This window comes from Dicentrarchus labrax, unplaced genomic scaffold, assembly GCF_905237075.1.
Source record: "Dicentrarchus labrax unplaced genomic scaffold, dlabrax2021, whole genome shotgun sequence".
NCBI classification, from domain to species: Eukaryota; Metazoa; Chordata; class Actinopteri; family Moronidae; genus Dicentrarchus; species Dicentrarchus labrax.
The window spans coordinates 13,788,480-13,809,439 of NW_026136715.1; the positions used below are offsets into that span (position 1 = coordinate 13,788,480).

The 20,960-nt window shown below is 40.4% G+C and overlaps 1 protein-coding gene across 5 annotated transcripts in view; it reads right to left on the minus strand.

Moving 5' to 3' along the window:
- Positions 1–20,960, minus strand: part of cacna2d3a (calcium channel, voltage-dependent, alpha 2/delta subunit 3a) — a 110,561-nt gene that overhangs the window by 84,968 nt on the left and 4,633 nt on the right. For all 5 annotated transcript variants that reach the window (XM_051426197.1, XM_051426196.1, XM_051426195.1 and 2 more), the window contains exon 3: positions 3,108–3,224. In XM_051426197.1, the coding sequence (XP_051282157.1) occupies positions 3,108–3,224 (117 nt within the window). The remainder of the gene's footprint in view (positions 1–3,107; positions 3,225–20,960) is intronic.

The window sequence follows — 20,960 nt, forward strand, 5'->3', positions numbered from 1 at the left end:
GAGAATTTCTTTTCACTCCTCCACTTTTCCTCAGATTTCTCGCCTATAGGATTTATTTTTCCTGTTCCTGCCATGACTTTCATTTGTCTTTGCTAAAGCGCTATTCCATCACCCCAGTGACCAGTATTCCCTCTCATCTTCTCATCAACCCTTACTCCACACACGTATGAACACACACTGACTCACCCCTGAGATGTACAATTATCAGGCATCCAGCATCCAGGCAGGCGGCTTTAGAGAAGCCATTAGCTAACCAAGTCCTCGTATCTCCAGGGGTTTAACGCACTCTCAAGGAGATGGCGCACACAGACAACTATGTCACAAGATTCAATACCTCTTATCTCACAGCTCAATAAAAATGACTCCTGTCAGCATGTAAGTTTATCAGACAGTTGAAATCGGTTGACAAGACATGTCTCTCTGTAATGAAAAGCTTAGTTACGTAAGTTAAATACAGTAAACACTGGTTTTGAAAGGATGCAGCAGTGCTGTAATCCAACAACAATGGTCATTATTATTAGAAAACTGATTAAGCCCCCCCCTTCTGTAATTTCCTATTGCAGGAGTAAATAACATAACCATTAACAATATTCAATTATAACCTTGCTTTCATGCCAGCAATCATTGTATAAGACTAGGAGTCATATATTTTGAAATGCCAGATGACTCACATTAGCATGAAATACTTCATTTTTTCTATGTGCTTGGTGAAGACTGTTGAGCATGTGGACAGGTGAAAATGTGAATGCTTTCAAAGTAGATGTAACAACATGAAACAGGGATGGTCACACAATCCAAGCAGGAAAAGGTATCATGCACTAGAATAATAACACATGCACAAGCAAAGCTAAAGCATGGAAATGGTTTGTCACTATCTGTGGCCCTCTCTCTCCATCCCTCGCTTTTCTTTTCAGCTTGTATCCTTGGACCAGACTCTCAGAGAGAAATCCAATTTCTGTTAACAGCACCATGTTGTCCTGATAGGATCTATCACCTGGAGCTAGAGCTGCAGCCAGAGAGGCAGTGCACCATGGACACATCCTGAACTGCACCTGTTACAGCACTGACACACTGACACACAATCACACACACATAGACACACATCCATAGACATACAGACATGCTCACACACCGATATGGACAAATGTGGTCATGTACACATGTACTGACAGCAGTGGTGAATGAAGCATTCAGATCTTATATTTAGGAAAGAATAGAAAGACCACAATATAAAAATACACCAAAATGAGTCAAAGTCCTGCGTTTGAGTGAAAGTACTATTAAGTATTATTAACTAAATTTAAAGTATCACAATTAAAAGTTCTCATTGTGCAGAATAAACGAGACTCACAGTCTCAGAGACTCTAAGTATATTTTCAAGAGATGTTGAGATGTTTTAACTTTTCACCTCTCTGCCTGGTACTTAAACTATACAAGAATAAACGTTCTAGGACTGTGTCAATGGTAAGCAAAACGATTGGAAACCCCAAAAAGCCCTTGACTCAATTTTTTTACGGAATGAACAAGAAAGGAAGTCAGGAGCATCCTGGCAGATAGCTCCCATCCTCTCTTCAGCCAGTTTGCGCCTTTGAGCTAGGGGAGGCCCTATAGCGTCCCCCTGGCAACTAAAAATCTATTCAAGAAATCATTCGTCCTAAGTGCCATTAATATTCTTAACTCTAGAGATCTTAGCCACAGACACTGACATAAATTGTTTCTAAATGTGTAATGTGATCTTGTCTATGTGTTTGTTTTACTAATAGCTTGTCTGTTTTTAATGATGTTGTATCTTGTTTCCGTGAGCCAAAGACAAATTTCCACCCCGATAGACAGATATATTCTTTGCTATTCTGATGTTCTATTATGTAAATTAAATATAAAAATGCATATTTAAAGCGCAGATCACATGTTTTGAAGATCTCATACTGCAAGATAACTATTTACTATACAGTAGCTGTCAAATAAAATGTCAAATGCAGTGGAGTAAATAAGGCAATATTTCCATCTTAAATGAATTATGAAAAAGTATTAAGTACCTCAAACTTGAGCACACTTGTCCTCCATGGGACACTAATGCTACACTTGTGTTTCAAAGACAAAAGACACCCAATACATCCAGAAATACATGTAGAATTAAACAAAACAAGAAATAAACATAATTGAAATCGTATGATTTCAGTTTTTGTTTAGAGCTTTGTCCTAAAGTGACCTCTTACAGTAGATACTGATGTTTGGTCAGAGCAGATCAATAAAGTGACACACTCCAATGGGTGGATCACAGCCTCTCTATGTCTGCCACCTCACCCACAGCACCCACTCCTTCACATATCTCTCTCTCACACACACACACACACACACAGCAAATGCAAAATGTGTCTGGATTCACTGGGGCAATGTGACACTACAGCACTTCTTCAGACACCCAAAAGGGTGAGCAGAGTGGTCAGAAATGAATACTTTACCAAATGAGTTCACTGAGCTCAGACTAGTACCTTTACTTTCTTCACATTTCCTTCATGCTTTTATAGGAGTTGTTTTGTACATCAAATGGTTTGCTTAAGGGTCGAGTGTGTAAGATGTAGGGGGGTTTATTGGCAAAACACAGCAGAAATTGAATTTAATATTCATAAGTATATTTTCATTGGTGTACAGTATCGCCTGAAAATAAGAATCACTGCATTTGCGTTACCTTAAAATAAGCCGTTTTATCTGCAGTGGCAGTAGGTCTATTCGCCAAATTATGAATCCCACTATTATAAAGGCATAAGGCTGGCTGGCTAGCTAACGTTGGTTGGGTTGGTCAGGTTTAGGCATGAGAAGTGACACTGGTCAGAGTTAGGATAAGAATATCAGGATAAGCCAATCAGAGGCAGAGTAGGGTGGGTCATGCCTTCACCATAGTATTTATAATTCTTTCATGTTTCTACAGTAGCCCAGAACGGACAAACCAAACACTAGCTCTATAGGACCTATCACATTTTCTGCGAGGGGAGTGGTACTCAGTTGGTGCAATCTGCAACTTCACCACTAGATGCTACTAAATCCCATGCACTGGTCCTTTAACTCAAAAAAGGTTTAGTGTGATGGAGGAAGATTAAATAAAGTACCTTCATTGCCTGGGCTTTCTTATGAAACATCTCCTCCATGTCCTCCGCCAGCCTCTTTACCAGCCGCAGCCCATCAATCTCCTCCACCCGCACTGCCCGTTCAAACTCCTTGTATTTCTGAAAGAAAACCACACATCATGTTATTAGGTTACAATTACTGAAGCAGTTAAATCCCTAAACAATGTCTTTTCATTCTTATAAGATGATTCTGAAAACAGGCACATTTTACTTTGCCTTACAATAAATGTAATAGTGTATAGCATGCATGTCCCTGTGTGAGCAATCTACTGTAAAGTAATGTTACTCAGTATTGTTTTGCTCACATCTCACAAATAACCATATTTCTGAGGCAAAGCAAGGCGATGCGGAAGAAATACCGCTGCTTGCAGTCATGAGTTTAAAGTCTTAAAAATATACCTTATAATGAGTTCTGAAATAACAAAGTAAGATTTTTTTTGGATGTAAGTTTTAAAAAGCTATTGGCAATGGTACAAAGTACTAAAAATGCATTATCAGTAGTTCAGAAGTTGAATTTAGCTTAGTAGGAGTCGCTTCCCCAACCTAATCTACATATAAACGAAACCAATCAGCTCAGCCAAGAGAATTATCAGCCACCTTCAAGTTTTACCAACCACACACTAAGCATCGATGACACACCGCTGCCCTCAGTAACTGCGCTCCACAAAATCACATTATTCTGCTAGAAACCAATGTGGTGCTTAACTTAACCAGTGCCTTAACGGGGGACAGTGACATTAAGTCTCACTAATTCCACACCCATACATGCCATGCACACATGCACACACACCACACTAATATATATGCAGAGCTGATCTAAGCAAGGGGTGTACTTCTACAAGAAAAAAAAAATTTAAGAAGAAAAGAAGACCATTTTTGAAATCTGTGCAAAGCTGAAGGCGGCTGTGTTTCACTCTTGGGGGATTTAACAGAAGATTACTGCCATATCAAATAGCATGCCCTCTCTAATGTTATGCCAACCTGCTTAGACGCATGCTCTTAGCTGCTCCTGTACAGCAACACACATGAAGAGCAGGGTGAGGGGAAGAGAGAGATCACAGTAGGAGGAGGAATGGGGACAGCATCAGACACTCAAGCAGCAGCTTTTGGATTTAGGCAGTCATCTGAAAAACTGCAGGACATCACCAAACAGAGAGGAATCTTTTTCTGCCTTATACCAAAACTTTTGATAAGGGTAAATTCTTTGGTTGTAGCTGGGGGTGACAAGTGAAAGCAGAGAGGTTGAGCAAAATGTTCGGTCCCTTGAGAGAATTAAGGCAAGACGGTTCATTGTGCAGTGCCACTGGAGAAAAAAAACCTTCAGTGGAAAACAATCAAGCACAAAAAAATCTAATTTGATCATTGATTGTTATCTTGTTAGAATTATGGGTACATAGCTTTCTCCACTTCCCATCCCAAGAGGAAGACACAGCCAGAAAGACAAACAGACAAAAGGGTGAATAGGGAGATAAAGGGAAACAAAAAGAGACTGAGAAGAGAGAGTGTGATAAGGAGAGCAAACACTGTGTGGGTGCAAGCAGATTCAAGAGATCCAAAGACTGGAAGACAGAGAGGGATGTTAAAGGGGAAAAGTTAAGGTAGAACGTAGAATAGGATGATGGATGAACAGAAGAAGAGCGTGGAAAGATAATATTGAAGTGGGAGGTCAGAGGGGGTGTGTGAAATGCTATCAGTATTTCTAAAGCTGCAGGTGGGGACAAGTACAGGGAAGCCGGTTCAAATCACCAAATTCACATTCAGTTTAATATTTTATGACTTAAACAGTAAGAATGACTTGCACACTATATAAGGTAAAAGATAAAGGTCAAATCCATTGATTACTACATTCATCATTACAAGCAACCAATTATAAGGAGTGCAAGGGCCAGAGCCTGAAGGTACGATATTCCTGTGATGCCAGAATGATCATGTAAGAGAGAAGTGCTTGGAAAAGAATTAAAATAAGAGCTAAGGCAGAGGGGATTTTTTTAGAGCAATTATAGTGATTAGAGGAAAGAGGGTCTGATTCATCAAGGTACTTTTTGAGGAGATGAGCGTCCGACTTATAGTATATAATGGAATCTGGAGGGGGGGGTTCTTTTCTGAATAAGTGGAAAAGTTTCTCCACCAGTGGGGAGCCAGGAGAGAGATTTAAAGACAACAAGCAGCAGGAACAGCAGAGAGCTACTGACAGTAAAGAATACAGGGAAGGTTGAATAAAACCAGGTTCATAAAGAGAAACACTCACTGTTTCATCTTTATCTCCATATCATAGCATCAACACTGTGTTCACAGCCATAACCCATGAACAGTCTTTGAAAGCGCAGCTGAAAGTGGCGCCTTCTCTGCCAACTTCATTTGCATGTCATGGCAAAACAGTTTGGAGTATCAAAATTCTCTTCAAAAGCCCTGGTGCAGCATCCAAAAATGCTTCTGTTTCGCATATGGTAAAGACTGGATCAAACACAAGGAGGGAAAGAAAGAGAGAAAGCAAGAAAGAGAGAAAGAAGCCAGGGAAAGGTGCACCGGAATACAAGTCACTTTAATGTCCTTTTAGATTTATTTAAATTTTTAATCAGAACAACTACCACAACCACAAGTTTTACATTTTCTCAAACAAACCATTGTCCCTCTCCCAACACTGCTGCTAATTAATTGCAGCCTCAAGTAAAATATTCTGTGGCCAATCAAAGTGACTAGCTGATGACTCAAAAGCCAAATCACAGCGACCGTAACCGTATGAAAATCAGGGCGATAATCCCACTGGCTGACTGACAACTCCAGTATGTCAGAGCGACAGAAAATCCAGGTTTTAAGCCAATCCTGGTTCCTGGCTGGTGGTGGTGGGCTGTTAAAGCTGACAGGTCAGTGGCGGCTCAAACCTGAACTGGCTTGACTGGTTTCTTCACCAATTTGTCCTTTTTTCTCTTTTTTCTGGCTCTAGGCTTCTTCTTCTCTCTAGTTAGTGTGTCTCCTGCTTTCCTCTTTCATCTCTCTTCTTCCCTACTGCACCCACTTCCTTTGCTAATTATAAAAATGAATGGGCTGACTTCATGGACGTAGTCATAGCTAGGAATTGTTCTCTCTTTTCTATTGAAACCAGTATATTTTTGTCTAAAGCTCCACTTAATCCTTGTCCATGAAACTGGCCCAGAACCGACAGATATTACACACTTTACGGAGGCATAAGGAAAGCACTGAGTGCCCACAGCCTCAACTGAAGAGTGTTTGTGATCGCATTTGTGTGGTCAGTGAGAGGCTAAGAGGGTCCAGCTGACCACAGGCTGTCTGCAGCACTATGTTCAGTCAGGCTGACCAGAGCAGACCAGGCCTAATTAGCTTGAAGCTATCCTCTTCACATCACATCATCATCACAGGAAAGCCAACTGACAATACATCCAGAACCACCATTTCCCAGGAGAGGGGAGAAGCCTCTACAACGTCTTCAATGGCAAGTTTAATGCCAAAATTCCACCGGTCATTACTTTGGGACGCCGCAAACAGCTTATTTGATGTTAAAGCACTTGCATGATTCTTGCAATTTTTGTTGTATCCACATGGTTGACTGGACTTATTCTGAGTCACTTTGGATAAACGCAGCAGTCAAATAAATGTAATGCAATTGATTTGGTACAATTTTCAAGATTTTTCTCATGAAATACAACTGGTCTGGAGATATACCTTACAAATCCTAGGACTCAGCTTTGGAATTGGTTGACTGTATCGGGATGTAATGTTTAAGCTGGACCAACTGTTCAAGTCCACTAGTCTAGTATAGATGAATTGCATGTTTTGGCCTACCTTGTTGTTGAGCACAAACTATTGTTTCCTTTCCTTTCACTTTTCCCCAAGAATTGTTTTGTTTTCTGGAAACTTACCAGTTGTATGTGTACTGCTCATTACACCAGGGAGATATCTGCTAACCTATAACATGTGCTTTCGCAACCAACAAAAAAGCTATTCTATTTTTTTACAACCCATTAGTCTTGTTTTGTTCATCATTACTAATGGTTCCAAAAACATAGCTGTTGAGATATAGTACGGAAAAGTGGGTCGTTCACTTTGAAGGTCAGTTTATTCAAATTATTTTTTTAAAACATTTTCTTACCTACCTCTTGCAGAAACGTTTGGTTTGATTAGCCTAGATTTTAAAATATCCATCTCTGAGATTTCTGCTGCCACCCCAATACAATTGAGGTGAATGAACTTTAATTTGTGATGCTCAAAGTACCACAATATTACATTTACAAAACTCAACAGCAAGGTACAATGTCCTGGAAAGCCACACTGGAATGACACGCTGCTGTTGAATGCTTTAAATGTATAATGTTTCCACACTGTGAGCACCACAAACAAAATTCCACTCACCTCCATTGTATAAATCCTTTACACTGGAGTCTATGTGGTAATGCAAACACAAGTGATCAGACAGGATCCGACAACTGTTTGTTATTAACAAACAGTTTTCAGCCCAAACTTGATAGATGCTTTTTAATCTTTTTCAGTTAGCTAACAATAATGTCATTAACCACACTAAGTGCTTGACAGTAGCTTAGGAGGGTGGGGCTCAGTGTGTTGCATACAGTATAAAGTCACATCACAAAGCTGTCCTGTGCAACCAGTCTTGGCCTCTTCGACACAAGGAAGCGCCAGTCACAAATTTCCTACTCCCTTATCAAGATATATACTAGGCTAGGGCTACCTTGTGTGTCCACTGAAAGAAAAAGTTTCAACTGTGCTGAAGACCAAGACAAGCAGTGGTGAAACATATTGTATGGTCTGTGGTAACTCAATCCCTCTCTCCCCCCACCCCTCTGCTGTGCTGCATCACATGAATGAGCTGATGCTGCTAATCTTTCTCCTACACAGTGTGCTCTGACTGTGGGACAACAATCAGAGGCTAGAATCCACATATCCAGGCTGCACTTTAGCACACAGAAAGTATAGATCCAAAAGGTATTTATAGAAGAGGGCACCTCTCATGCTAACATGTGCATAAGCACTGGTTTTCTTTGTGTCTGTCTGTTGCTCATAATGAAGTGTTAGTGGGTAGAATGAATGACATAATACTGCATGTGTTTGTATCTATGTATGTCATTTCCTTGGGGTTTGATAATAAAGTGATTAATGAAGGGGAAAAACTTCATTTCACACTAAGACTGAACCCCAATCCCCCAAATCCCAGCTCATTTTACGCGTCACCAGAGCCCACTTTACCTCTGCCTACTCTCACACAATCTCACAGCTGTTTGAATCTTTCCCCCTCTCGCTCTCTCACTCACACACACATACACACACACACACACACATACACACATTAACTGGCACACAAATGTGCCCCATCTGTGCACAGACCAAAACCAATAAACTATACTCATCAGATTCTTCACTTATTAATTACTGAATATTTTTCAGCATATATATGAATTACTGTAAACTGTTAGAATGTTAAAAAGGCATATCATGATTCATAATTAACTATTAAATCATGAAGCATGTGACCTAAATGTAAATGACTAAAAGCCAACATATAAACAGTGTTACTGATTTTGTTTGTTGCTCAGATGTTTCCTGTGTCTGTGGCTTACTAAATGAAGCTGAACATTCACAGCAGAAAACAAGAGGCAGGAGTGCCAAGAAGCCAAGCATACTACCGTGAATTACAAGTCTGTGTGCTACAGTATCCTGTCTCATTCAAGCTGTGTTATTTGGTTTTCATTCACAAAAAGCAGCCCTGTTTGTTTTGTCTGCTTCTGCCTACTTGTTTGACTACAAATGGATGAGTCTGGTTTGATGAACAAAAGAGACAAGGCTCAAAGAAGCCTCTGAATGAATGTGTGTGTGTGTGTGTGTGTGTGTGTGTGTGTGTGGAGGAGATGCGGAGAGACAACAGAGGGACAGAGACCAATAAAACCACTTAACATACTCTCTGATGTACTAAACCCATGAAATGAGCAAACGTGTGATACAATTAAGTTTCTAGTGTCCATGACAAACTTTCTCGTGAAAAAATGTTCCTCTAAGAAACTGATGATCATCAAACGGAATAAAAGGAAGAAAAACGCTCTTCTCAAAATACCGCCTTCTTTCTTTCATTCATCTACCCATCCATAAATGGGGTTTGGATAGTCAATCCAATATCTACTGAACAAAATTGTGTGTGTGCCATATTTAAGGACCAGTATATGGGATTTAGTGGCATCTAGGGGTGAAGTTTCAGACTGCAATTAACTGAAGACCACTCGCGTCTGTATTTCGTGACCTGAGAATGAGAACAGGCTGTGGAGTGTGTAGGAGAAACTATGGTTGTTCTTCCGTTCTTGGCTACTACAGAAACATGGCAGTTCAATATGGCGGACTCCATGGAAGGCGACCGACAGTTTCTGTAGATATAGTCTCATTCTAAGGTAACAAAACCACAATGATACCTATATTCAGGTAATTATGAAAACATAACTATGAAAATTATATTCCATTTCTGCTAATAGATCTTCCTAAATGTCACACACTGGACCTTTAAATTAAATACAGTAAACAATGTAAAGTAATGCTGCAGAGCCGTATTTGCCATCAGCAGTAAGATTCCACTGTACGGTACTGTACCATTATTTAAGATCAATTTTGTGGGTACTTTACTGGAGTATTTCCTTTTTGTACAGCAGCATTATATTCAAGACACTTTTGTCGAACTACATCAAACCTGCTACCTTTGCTTGAATATTAATTTTATCAGTTTTCTGTCTGTGCCAGAAGATGGCTAGAGTTTCTGCTGTCCTGATATCAATGAGGAGCTCGTTCCACCATTGTGGAGCCAGGACAGAGAACAGCTGTTATTTTAACACTACATTTCAGAGGGGGAAAAAAAATTTACTTTTTACACCAGTACATTTATCTGAAAAGGTACAGTTACATACGTGGTTAATTTGTAGTTTTAATATTTTACATATACAAAACATAAGATAAGTGAGTAGTAAAATTAGACACCAGGACCAGCAAGAACATAAAAATACCGCTTGTACATCAAAGTATTATCAATATTCCAATAATATTAATACATCATAATAGGAATGAAACATACTCCTATATGTAAGGATTTAATTTACAACTTGGATTGTGGTATTGCTACTACTAAACTAAAAGGTCTGGATACATCTACTACTGCATTTCAAAAATAGCCCCACATGTAAATGTCACCACAAAGATATAGGCTACCATATTTTAACTATATCTAACATGAAACGGTCTACACATCTCCAGCCAAATATATATATCAAGTTAATCTTTTTCCCAACATGTGGAGAGTATTATATATTTATAAGATGTGATGCTTAATATTTGAAAAATAAGACCTTGCTGAATTATTCAACCAAATCTCAGGACAGAAATCCACAAATGGAAAATCCCTCTGGATGAAGTGCACTTTCTGTGTGTGTATGCTTTCAGGTGCTTGTATGAGTTCATTAATGCAAGCTACATCCTTGTGCCTGCAGTGTAAGAGCATGTATTCTCCTAAAACATGTTCTGGAGGACAAACGTCTTGCAGTGTCATCATTTTATATAAAAAGGGCCACTGATTCCCCAAAGCCATGTTTGTAATTACAGCCAACATGGCTCGGGGAGGAGGAGGGGAGCAGGGGTGGAGAGACAAGGGACAAGAGAGGAGGTGAGGAAAGAAAAAAAAAAGGTAGGACCCGGAGGCATCACGTGGTTGAAGTTAATTCTGCTTTCTGCCACAGTGTCACTGGGCCACTACTGAGCTTGTCTGGGTGCAGAAACAAGGGAAAAACAGAGGGGGGGAGAGATTGTCTGAAACAACTGCACTTTGACTGATGTTGCATTCCTGCCTCCTGTGGAACGCTGTGACTTGGGCGGGGGACGGGAGCGTCAGCCCAAATCCAGAACAGGAAATCACTGCTGGATCACAGGATCTCCCAGGAACGGCAAATCGTTATGCCCTCCTCCTTTCATACCCTCCCTTGTATGCCAGCCGACAAATTGTTCCCTCAAAAGAAGAGCGCTGGCCGGAGATGAAGTGGAACAATTAATTTCACGCTTGTCCTCCCTGCCTCAAAAGCATGTTGGTCTGAGTCCCGTATCTGGTGGCACAGAGACACTCCCCGCGGATTGTAAAACACACACACTCACACTCACACTCACACACACACACTGACACACACACATTTACACACACACTTTCACACACGCAGACAAAATGTAAATGGAACACTTAGTGTAAATGCTAATCACACAGACATAAAAACAAGACATCTTTAAACACAAATAAAACTCAGGGATCATAAACTCTTCTTGCCTGACTGGCCACACCTTCACCGCTGCTCCATTCACCATAATGCAATCTATCAGTGGGGCTGAATATAGTATTGATCATAACGCAGAGATGTCTCAAAGTCAGATCAATGCGCTGAATGAATGGGGAGGCTTGTGAGAACACGTGCACGCACACACACCGCTTTGACAGACCACTCAATCATGCAGTTTCCAGATAGGAAATAGACTGTGCCGTAAGAAGAGAGCCGGGAGAAGCTTCATTGTGGTCTGTCGCTGTACCCTAGACATCTACCACACGGCCAGACCCACAATCAGAGGTCGAAAAAGCCGGAGAAGGAAACCAGATTCTGGTAGGATGTGATGATGTCAGTGTCAACCTGGGCTCCTTGTTTTTTTAAATAATACAAATAGTTCCTTCATTTCCGCTCTGCTGAGTCACATCCAAAGGCATTATAAAGCACCTGTTGAACATACACACCACATACAGTAAAAATTCAACACTATCCCACTCAACATTTTGCTCGACAGATAGATACATTAAATCTGCTCAAAACTGCTTAATAGAATTAACGATTGATTACAATGAAAGATAACTGAATTCTGCCTTCTGCCAGGCTTAATAACAATGTTCCAAATCTGGTATCTCTTCGCCTTTGATTGATTAATGTTCTGTAAAATCTAGACAGATAACAACAGCTAAATAATGATCCTACAAGCCTTTCTTTATCATCACTGTTACACGCTGGTTTCCTATTCTGCAGTGTGTTGACAGCGGTGACAACCGCTGGAAATGTGATATCATCGGAACAGTAAAAACTTTAATTTACAACTAAAATGCAGAACTTAGCAGGGAATTGAGCAAAAATATCATAACTGATATTAACTCTGGGGATTAGTAGTTTTTAATCCTCTAGTGTGTGTGTGTGTGTGTGTGTGTGTGTGTGTACATATACAGTAAAGCTAAATCAAAGACTGATTGCCTAGATGTAATGAAAAGCAAAGCTGTAGACTGAGACTTACAAGTTGGACTCAAGTCAGACTAAGGGAAAAACATTCTCAAGTTTTAACACTCTAAAAGGAGGCAGGGTTTGCATATCTAATTATTTAATTATCCTTTTTTGGTCTCAAATACTAAAAAACACAAATTAAATTTAAAACAATATTAAATATAATCATCATCATCATCATCATCGTCATCTTAGTACTCAGCATGTATACCTGAGAGACACCTTGACTTATAATCTGTTTATGAGAACAAATCAGTTTGAGGGGGGCATGAACATTTGTACCAAATTTCACAGCAATCAACCCAGTGGTTGTTGAGGCATTTCACTTAAAACCACAAATCAACGTCACGGCAGAACTATAAGAACAGACGGGAGATCAACACAGTCTGTAGGCTTCATCCCCTGGGAACCAAAATTCCATCACAATCCTATATCCAATGATTGTTAAGATATTTTAGTCAGGACCAAAGTGGCGGACCGATACACCAATCCACTTGTCGGGTATTATCCTTACTATATATATATATATATATATATATACTATATAACTGTCTGTTGCGGCTCTGCTGTTCTTCTGTTGGTGCAATAAACTGTCAGTTATATCCTGCCAGGATATTTATTTATGCAACCTTACTGCTGACAACAGATATTTAACCCCATGGAAGCCATGTTGCTCTTTTTTATATCAGCATAATTGAAACCACTTACACACCTCACCCATTTCACTCTTCAACACAATTCATCCACCTGCAGCTGTGTTTGTATGTGTGTGTGTGTGTGTGTGTGTGTGTGTGTGTGTGTGTGTGTGTGTGTGTGTGTGTGTGTGTGAGTCTATCACTGCTTCTGCAGTGATAGACTGTTTAACTGCTGCCTGAGGGCTATTGAGAGGAACAGTAGAATAACAGCTGTACACTAACACACACACACACACACGCACACTCGCACGCACGCACGCACACACACACACACACACACACACACACACACACACACACACACACACACACACGCACACACACACGCACACACACGCACACACACGCGCACACACACGCGCACACACACACACACACACACACACACACACACACACACACGTACAAGGCCTTATGGCTTAGCTGGTAGCGATGCTCAGGAGTTTGTCCCAGGGTGCACTGCGTCTGCTGGGTATGCACCATTGCCGCTCAGAGTGGGTGCCAAATCCCCTGCTCTCTTTAATGACCACCATCTTTCAAGTCCTCACATGCCTTGCCATCATGGTGTACCCCCCACCTATGCGCGCACACACACACACACACACACACACACACACACACACACACACACACACACACACACACACACACACACACACACACACACACACACACACAGAAGCTCCTAAAGAGATGTGGCTGACACCATCTATGCCAGCATGAGAACATAGCAACCCTAAAATAATTTCTTATGAAGCAAAGGCATTTCCCTCTTAAAACTTAAGAAGTGAGTAGAGGAAGTAGCCTCTCTACCATCTCCACTTCTTCTTTCAGACAGCCATAATTCATTTCACCAAAAAACATAATAGCACCAAGAGCAGGTCTAATCTGTTCACATGGAACTGATTAATAGTCTGCAGTCTATCTGTACTTGCCTGCATTTGGTTGGTTTCAGCAGAGTCGTGGAAAACATTTTTCATGCTTAGCAGCATGTACAATGTGGCCTGCTGCTTCCCGATTCCACTCCATACATTCTCACAGTCTCAAATTGATTCTAGCAGCAGCCAGCGTGAAAGTGGAAGGAGAGAGCAAAACATTGTGGTGGTTGTATAAAGGTAATATTCATCCTTGCAAGCTGAGATTTATTATGGTTAAAGTTACACTTTTTGGGCTGCAGTTTCATTTGAGGTTGCTTTGAAGGCCTCACAAAGAAATAGGGAGAATTTACGTAACACCTAGAGTGGGGAAGAATACTTTTGAGAACCGCAACACATTCAGCAGTAGATACAATGAAATTGAACTGAACATTTATATAATGACCAATTTGAATTAAATATAGAACATAAAATGTCAACTAAATATGGCATCCAGTTCATAAAGGAATATATATCCAGCAGTGCTTGCTGCTCAGTGCTCTCTGTTGGACCTAAAACCTACACCCATAGCAATATATCTGCAATAAGTTAATATTGGCTGATATAGCAGGAACTCGCCAGGACACCAGAGTAGACTTTCAGGTTGAGGTTCAAAGAAATAATAATTCCACATAGATGATTCAATAACATCATGATCTGCTGGTGTCCCATTCATGCCATGAACATCTTGTAGATAGGGTCTTTCGAGTTTCATGGCCACCATGGTTTCTTGTACACGCTTGGAAGACTGAGCTGTATTCTTCAATTGGTTGCAATTTGCAACTTCACCCCTATTGCACTGAATCCTACACACTGGTCCTTTGAGAAATTATGTGCCATTCAAATAAAGGACAATTTCTCAGTGCCAAATATCATTCCAGACCACCATGAGCATATAGTACTGCATATTGGCAGGACTAATCCACAGAGTGACACTGTTAATACCAAAGTCTGAATGCCAGCAGGGTACTGTACAGAAACAAACATGCAAAACACATTTCAACTTGTCTGCTACAACTTTTTGTTCTTTGCTGACCCATTAGTGTAACCAGGTCAGCATCCATTAGTTGTTTCTACTCAGATGCTCTTTATCGCTGTTATTCTAAGCTGCTGCATGTCTATTAGCATGAAGAAGTTTGCAGACAGGAACGCCATTGACTAAGTGAATACTTAGTGGCACCAACAACCATCTCTCATTCACAGTACTTAAAAGGTAATAAGTGGTGGAAAAAGTACATACATTCTTTACTCAAGTAGAGGTACAGATACTTCTGGAATAATGACTCCTGTAAAAGTACTGATTCAACTTCTTTACTCAAGTACAGGCTCTGAAATGTATTCAAAATAAAAACTACTCTCTTGGTTTCCCTTAAATGCATTTAAACTTGAATAACAAGCCTGTTTCCCAAAATGTAAGGAGTACAAAGTACATATATTTATATAAAAATGCAGGGGGTAAAAGTAAAAAGATAAATACTCAAGTAAAGTATAGATACTTGAGACTACGTAAGTACAGTAACAAAGTATTTTGTCATTTCCCACTTCTGACGGTAACTAAATCAACTTGATTGCCCAGTCACTACAGTTTATTATTTTCTATAGAGCTGCATTTGCAGTCAATATTAAACAGGCTAATAATGTCAAAAAATATACAATCAAAATACATAAATTAACAACAGTTTGTAATCAGAAAACTTTATTTTATGGCAATATTCAGTTTTAGTCAAAGTACTGTGCTGTACTTTGGTAAAAGGGACATTTCACCTGATTGCTTGAGCAAATATTAAAATTGTCATTACAATTATCAAGGTTTATGTCTATATATCATATCTATCATTCTGTCTAGTACACCCTCTCAAACTAAATAAAGAATTACCTATTGTCCACCATACCCAGGCCATATGCCAATAGTAATTTTACTTCCACTTACTTCCTGGAAGGAAGCCACCTGAAAAGGTCTGGTTCCGCACTGCACCCTGGGGATTGTTTTGGGCCTAAAATACTTCAACAGAGTGCTTGAGATGGCTTAGTCGGGTCTAGTGAACTACAACTCAACAAGATATCACAACTAACACAAACTACTGTACGAAATGGGTGAGAAGCCCACTGAAGGGTTTTTGGTTTTAGTGCTGTTTAATGGTTGGAGTTACCAAGACACCACACACCTAAAGCATGACCAGCAATAAATAATAATAATAAACTTTGGCAACTCAATGATTAAGTTAACCAATAGCATATTGTCATCAATAAGTCACAGGCTACACAACTGCGGACTAAAACATTAAATCGCTTACATCTATCCATCCCGTTATCTTTTGGAGGGTCACCGGGGGGGCTAGAGCTGATCCCAGCTGACACTGGGGCAAGATGAATGGTACACACTGGACAGGTCACAGGTTAAATCAGTTATATGTAGTTGAAATATAGGCTAAATAAACAATTCCTCACTGTAGACTAAACATGGACTTCCAATACAGCATCTGTCTTTGTTACTGCACATGCCAACAACACCATGTAATCAATAGGGCTCAACATCAATCCATACTGATCCTCTGTGTCTAAGTAATCGTTTGTCACTTACTCAGTGCTCAGCATTATCACGGTGTCATCTGCACATTAGCCAGCGCAGGCCTCTAGCCAATAAATACATTAGATGGCATGTAAAGGAAACAAAAATAAATATACACTGATAGAGTGAGAAAAGCGTTGGTACTGTGCATTGAGGGAGAGGCTGTTCAGTAGGTGAGAGGGAAGGGCTAACTAAAGTGCATGCGTGTGCTGATACAGGGTCTCACATTGCTGTTGATGCATAACTGTATTCCTCCACCCGGTGTTAGCTAGAGTGCGTTTGTGTGAGATGATAGCAAGTGCAGGTGAAGGTCATCAAGAGGAGGCGAAGTTGTCCCACTGAGCTGGATTTGGCAGCACTCTCACAGTCTATGAGAAGTGTTGTGCAAATGGGACGCAGTGCGGGGCCCATAAAGTACAGCCAAACTTAAGTGTGTGTTTGTGCGAGTGTGTGTATATTGGCCGAGTTCACATAGAGACAGAAGGGGGTGACTTGGGACATGTATTAAGGCCGCCCAAGAGTGCAGCGAGTGCACGACATTATGCCAGGCCAGCGGAACTATTTTTTGAGGGTGTGGGCGCCAACACTTGCTCCAAACACTGCCGCGTCCCAAGATCCCCTCCCATGTATTCTTTAGTGCCGTAGCTGCATCATATCCATTATTAAAGCAGAGGGAATGGAGGGAGAGGAGGAGAGATGTAGAGGGGGAGGCAGGGAAGAGAGAAAAATAATTGGGGGAGGCACAAGAGTGCAAAAAAAAGGCATGAAAATATTGATAGAGGGAAGAGTTCACAGAAAGGTTGAAGGTAATAAAGAGACACAGTGTGAGGAATTGAGGTAAGACAGAAGAAAGCGCTGCGGTGCCAGTTCATCTTTAATTCTTAGCATAGCGCATAAACCAGAATTATCTGAGCATGCAGAGGTTTAGGATACATAAGGAGGTTTTTGTGATTGATAGAGCAGCTGTAATGGGTCTGATGTCCTTTCTTCTATTCAGTGTATTGCTTTATGCTTTACCTACAGCACACAGGGTGGACCCAGACAGCCGGCAGGATGATTGATGTGGACAGCAGCAAGTCACAGACAGTCCTTCACACAATGCCGCACACGTTAATGTGCTTAATAGTACTAGTCCCGCCCCTTTTCCAAGTTGGCTAATGTTTACTCTCTGCATGCAATCAAGTCTGGAGCATACCAGGTGAACAATCTGTCATAATTAAAGAAATCTGCGAGTGTGTGTGTGTAGAGTTGCATACGTGTGTGTGTCCATTAATGTCCGGTGTATAGCCACGGTGAGATGCTCTTTATCTGCAGGCCAACAGAGGCAGAGGCAGACCTGAACAGCCGATGACAGATGACAGTGGATATTTATCTTTAGTGTTCACATTCATCATCCCAACAGCGCAGAGCACAAGGCGTTACACTGTATGCAAACACCGTGCGTGAAGCTTCTGCAGAAACTTCAGGAACTGGGAAGAAAAATCAACTTCCTCACAAACACAAATTAACTACTAAATCAAACACTTTTCATGGGGGCAAATGAACTTAGTCAGAGAGAGTGGGAATAAATCAAAGAGTTAAACCGCACAACAAGTCATCAAACGACACTTGATTTTTCTAAGCCCACAAACACAGTGTCAGCAGTTGTGCTCTTTAAGAATTTAAGTTCTTTAATCCGGTGGCAAAGGGCCTCGCTCCCTGCTCCTGAGCTCACTACAGTAAAGGCAGGGTGTTTGATTCACAGTGGCTTTTCTCATGCTTTTCTCACCAACAAAGCACTAATTACAGTATGAGTGAGTGGCTGTGTTGGCTAAAGCTGGCCTGCTAGGACATGAAAGGATAGCAGCACAGGCTGCACTCCCGCCTGCTAACGCTGTAATTAACTCTGTGACACGACATTCCCTCTTTCTTTCCCCACTCTTTTTCTCCTTCTCTTCCTCTCTTACACACACACACACCTCTTTCTCTTCTCTTTCCCTCTATGAGCAGTGAAGGAATCAAATTTAGCAAGATCATGCTTTGGTCAATGAGAACAAGAGAGGGAGGGAGCGAGGAGCAAGAGAAAAGATGGGAGGGTTAGGGAACGAGGGACAGTCATCAGTACACACCCCTACACACCCCCTTCCCTCACCTCATCGCCAGCCGTGCTGAACCAAACCTGACAGCTATTCAATTTTCCCAAAGCTAAATCTAATCTGCAGCCGTCTCCCCCTCACTGACACACTGTTACACTGGAACGCCTCAGCCATCACCCACCCTTGGCAGCAGATTGGCACCATCACACATAGTTCCCCCTGCACTTCCACACACACCCACACACACACATATACAATGTCATCCATAGGGCAAGAAAGGCCAATAGAAAGGGCAAAAAGAAAAATAAGTAAAACTGCTCTTCAAAAGGAGTTTAAGGACCCAACAAATATTTTATTGTAATACCTTTGGCAGCCCAAAACGCTATTATTTGTGCCATATTTTTTCCACCAGCAGCTTATATACAGTAAAGCCATAGCGAGAATTCAAGAAATACTCAGATCATCTGAAATTACTCCAGCACAACCCCAACCCCAGAAAAAATGTGACTAGCCACCAAAAAAAGTCCATAAAGCTTTCCGATTGACTAAAAGCCTTTCCCAAGAACGTTATTCTGGTGGAGAAATACCATTCTGCTTAATTTCATATTTGAATGTATTTGTTTTAAAGCAATTACAGAACCACAGAACTATGTAATTTGTGGGTATTTGTAGAATGTAAACTCCTCCTCACATATGAAAATTCACACTTTCCCCAAAACAATACTGTGAACACAACCTCAGTATATCCAGTACTGAGTGTCCACAAACCATAGCTACGGCAAGTATATGAGCAGAATATAACACAGAAATCATTCTAGTTTTGAATTCAAAGTAACTGTTACAAATAACTTATGGCTTACATCATTAAAACATTTTCTTTATAATTCTTTTTGAAAAGCACAGTTTGTATAAGAACTAAAAGGCATCAATTTCATGTATATTTCAAGTATGACAAATGCACAACAATTCGAAATAAAAAAGGGAATGCTTACTCAAATTAAAACTTTAAGTGCTGTTTAATGTGAGTACTGAGTCGAAAATTGCACACAGCAAGAGTCATTCTTCCACTGTTGTCATCCAAATATGTAATTAATTTTAAATGAACGTGAAAAACTGAAATGCATAATCATTTCCACTTCAAAATTGGATAATTAGTCATGCTCTTAAATCTGGTTAGTGTGACTAAAATACATATTCAGAACAAAAATAGATATTTTTTTCCTAAAACACACAAACATGAAACTGCCTTCTGTAGAAACATTACATTATGTTTATGTAAAAGTAGACTTACAGAACAGTCTCCAATAGATCAAAACACACTGCCGTGTGTAAATAGAGTTGTAAAGCAAAAACTGCAGCAAAAAAATCGGTTTTTTTAATTAACTCACTTTTTCAAAAGGTGACACTGCTAGGTTTTAATTTTCAAGTTCTTTATTGGCCAATGATAGTATTATATACTGTATAACTACCTCATTTATACAATATATTAAGTTTATTAGTAGTAGTAGGTAGTGATACGCATGTTTAGGGCTAAGGGTGATTGCACCTGGAAGATGTAGTCAGAAAAAATATATTTTATATTTACTTTTTTCTAACTAGTATTCAAGATTTTAGGACTATATTTTAGTGATGCTCATACATTAATTTTATTTAAATCACTTGGTGATAAAGAAATATTCTGTGGCAAAAGCTGCTGACTGGCAACATCAGTCGATACAAATTTAAGGGTGTTCTTCTCCTCCCTCCCTGTAACTCTTTCTGTCTATACTCCATAAACCAGCTTGCTCGTGTTGTGCGTCTCTGTCTAAGCCCTTTTTCACTTCACTGGACTGCTCTAATACTGGTGTATTTTTCATCCACCGCTTCTTTTTGAGGATCCACTTCACTCTGTCTTCTCTGGCTCATTCTTTAGGAATATCGTCAGCACACACATGTGAGTCGTAAAGGAGAACGCGTGGCACCTCTCTGTATCAGAGGCCATACATGTACACACACCCAGACACACGCTCTTCTTCCCAACTCGGGCAAATCGATTCCAGCATACTCTTGTCACACATCATTACACCTTCCTATCATCCTCTGCTCTCTTGCTCTGTATATGCGCCTCTGAGTGTGAGAGAGGCGATGTGTGTATGTGTGATTGAGCATGCTTTAAGTAGGTATGCAAACATAACACACACGTCTACTGCCTGTTCCTCGCCTCCAGGTACTGCATATGCTTTTTAAAAGCAAGAAAGCAGACATGCAAGGATAACTTTGGAGACAGCCGCAGTGGCGATCCCACAG